Raw genomic sequence first — 3252 nt, 5'->3', positions numbered from 1 at the left:
ATCCAGGTCTCCTGGTTACATCATGACAAAGTCTCGTGTCGATGCTACCTCACCTTTAGCATCCGTCTAGCAGTTCACAAAAAGGAAGCAGCCTTGGCTCAGTCACGTCAACCATCCCAACTGGACTTCATTAATACTGCCGGGTTCTGCAACCTCACTGAAATTGAGTTTGATCACTTTCTATTTATGGAAAAGATATTGATTTTCCATTTCTGGACAAGAAAGGTTTTCTTCCTAAACAAATCCATGAAAGTAAAAAAATAAGTGAGATGATTCAAATAAAATGCTAAGTACATTTGCACGAAGCGGCTTGAGAAGTGTGTGGGGAAGCGGGTGGAGGGAATAGTAAGCCAGAGAGCCCGAGGTGGTTCCTTTTGCCTAAAGTTTGGGAAATGGTCCTTAACGAGAACCCAGAGAGAGTGGAGATGGCCCGTGGCAGTGATCCTACCACTGAAGAACAAAGTCAGGGTCACAGCCACCTGCTGAGACTCAAGAATGCTCTCCAGTGAACGGAGATGGGGGAGAGAGCAGGCCTGCAGCCAGGACCTCCTGCCCACCCAGGGCCGTGCTCTCCTTGTCCACAGGCCAGCTGCAACACCGGGTGGGAGAGATAAGCTGCTCCAGGGGACTGCCGACAAGGGTGATAGCCTTTCAGTCCTCAGCCAATTTCCCATCCACCCAGTGACTCACAAGGCACCCCTCCATCCTGCAGAAGCGTCTTCCACCTGAGCTACACCAAGATAGCCTTGAGAGCCCCGTCGGGACCTTCCTCAGGGCCTAATTCTCTGGGGCTCAGGCCTGGTCAGTCTCAAACCCCATCCCTCAGGTGGGCGCTGTGTGGCCTGGGTGACAAGAGCAGGTGCTCCACTTCTAGACACTGCAGGGCCTACCTCATCTTCAGTATACTCGGCCATCACAGAGCTTACATTCGAGCGGGAGCAACAGATCATGAGCAAATAAACTGGGGACTTAGCTAGGGAATAGCAGGGCGGGGGACAGGCGGGTCTGCCGACAGAGTGGTCAGGGACGGCCTCCAGGAAGGGGCGATCTGTGGGCAGCTCCGGGGGAAAACATTTCAGGCAGAGAGAACAAGTGCCAAGACCTTGGCGCAAAGTCAGTCCAGTGCTTTCTAGGAATCGCCAGAAAGGCCTCTTGGCTCGTGCAGAGAGAGGCAGGGGGAAGGATCCTGACTTGGGTCCCCTCTTTATCTTGACAGCAGTGGGGAGCCACTGAAGGGTTTGAAGCAAGGGAGTGATGTGATCACTTTTTTTTTTTCTTTTTAATTGTTCTGGCCCCTGTGCAGAAAATGGATAGGAGTGTGTTCGGAGTGAACGCAGAGGGAGCCAGGGGAAGACTCTCAGAGACTCCCAGGTAAGAGCGATGGTGATTTGGATTAGGAAGGTGGCACTGGAGATGGCAAATGTTTAGGAGGCGGCACCAGCAGTTTTCACTAATGAATCCCTACGTTTCTGGCGTGATGCCGTGATGGTGCTGTTTTCCACCATGGGGAAGACAGAAGAGGAGCAGGTGGGAGAGTTGGAACACCACAAATTCCCTGTTGCATGTTACCTTCCGGAAGCCTGCCTCGCATCCTGACGGGCACTGAGGCTGGAGTTCAGAAGAAAGGTGGGAGCTGGGAATGGCCACTTGGAGATGGCCAGCAAGTGTCTATTAAGTGGTGGACGCCCCATAGGCACCCAATGGCTGCTCATTCCTCTCCATCCCACAGCCCGGGTCTCCCTGCGCACCCCAGATACCTGCAGCGTTTCCAAGGCCTGGCCGGCTGTGCCGGTGGTGAGGGAGGCCACCTGCAAGGCCTGCTTGCGGGCGGCCAGCAGGATCCTGCAGTAGGTGAAGCAAATAGCGCCCGAGGGCAGGAAGAAGGTGAGGCCTGATGCCACGAGGACGAAGGGCAGGCTGGCCAGAAGGCGGCACTGGCCCGGGGCGGGTGCCCGCGCGCGGCCCAGCTCGTGCCAGCCCAGCAGCAGGGGCAGGAAGGAGGCGAGCGCAGCGAGGCTCCAGGCGCCCAAGACGAGCGCCAGGGCGCGTAGGGGCGTCATGCGCAGCTTGTAGCGCAGCGGCGAGAGGATGAGCAGGTAGCGGTCCAGGCTGATGAGGCAGAGGTTGAGGATGGAGGCGCTGCAGCACATCACGTCGAAGGCGGCCCACAGCAGGCAGAGGCCGCGCGCCAGCACCCAGCGCCCGTACAGCGCGTTCAGCATGGCGGGCGGCATCACCACCAGCCCCACCATCAGGTCCGATGTGAAGAGCGACACCAGGAAGAAGTTGGACGTGTTGCGCAGCGCCGGCTGCGTGCAGATGAGCACAATGAGCAGCGAGTTGGCCGCCGCTGTCAGCGCGATGACCACACACAGCGCGGCCGCGACCCAGCCGCTGCCACCGGGGTCCGACGCCGGCCCCGACCCCCCGTCAGGGGTGCTATTGTGGGCAGGGCCCGGCTCTGGGACCATGGGGGCTGAGGGTGGACAGCGAGGCCGCGAGGCCCGAGAGGAGTCCTGAGAATGGGCGGGAAGACACGGTGAGGGACTTGGAGGGGTTCGTCGTTGAGAACAGACCCTTCCCCCAAGGGGAGCAAGTGGGAAGAGAAGGGCGGGGTGGGCGATCAATCAAAGGGCAGCGACCGGAAGAGGATGGAGAGGGGTTACACCGGTGTCCGCAGGTGTGGGGCAGAGACACCTGGATCAAACGGGTAGGAAGTTAGGGAGGGGCACCTGGTGAGGAGCAAAGTGCCTTAGAGGGAGCAGGCGGAAAGTCAGGTGGACGGGGAAGCCAGAGGACTCTTGGAGGTTAGATGGGTGAGAGCAGAGCCTCCTAGAAGAGGCGGTAAGATAGGGGCGAGGGTGCCTGCCCGGGGCAAGGACCCGGGGAGGGGGGAGCAAGAGGCCAATGGGCGCTCTAGGGCGTGGGGCAAGCTCCGCTGTGGCAGGTGGGTGTGTGCGGGCGCTGGGTCGGGAGCCATAGTGCTGGGGGTCGCAGGGTAGCGGCCCACTGGCCAGGGCAAAGCCCGGGAGAAGGCACTTCTCACAGCCGGTGCAAAGGCACCCCCCGGGCTTGGGCTGACACGGGACCTTGCGGCGGGCAGGGGTGGGGGGACGCCGTGCAGACCAGCGGGGACAGAAGGAGCAGCAGCCGCGCCTCCGCCCCCTCCCCACCCGGCCGCCGGGTCGCGGGCCCCACTCCCGCCTGCGCCCGGTACCTGGGGCGCTCAGCGCTGCTCCGCTGCCGGTGAAT

At 60.4% G+C, this 3252-nt stretch overlaps 1 protein-coding gene across 1 annotated transcript in view; it reads right to left on the bottom strand.

Annotated features, from left to right (window-relative positions):
• The window catches only part of HTR6 (5-hydroxytryptamine receptor 6), an 11598-nt gene extending 9109 nt beyond the window's left edge, over positions 1–2489 (bottom strand). Inside the window, exon 1 of the mRNA XM_011357502.1 lies at positions 1758–2489. Within this exon, the coding sequence (XP_011355804.1) occupies positions 1758–2471 (714 nt within the window). The 5' untranslated portion in view covers positions 2472–2489. The remainder of the gene's footprint in view (positions 1–1757) is intronic.
• Between the last annotated feature and the right edge of the window lie 763 nt (positions 2490–3252).

The sequence above is a fragment of the Pteropus vampyrus genome, unplaced genomic scaffold (genome assembly GCF_000151845.1).
Source record: "Pteropus vampyrus isolate Shadow unplaced genomic scaffold, Pvam_2.0 Scaffold36, whole genome shotgun sequence".
Classification (NCBI taxonomy): Eukaryota; Metazoa; Chordata; class Mammalia; order Chiroptera; family Pteropodidae; genus Pteropus; species Pteropus vampyrus.
This window is presented reverse-complemented; position numbering and strand designations above follow the sequence as displayed.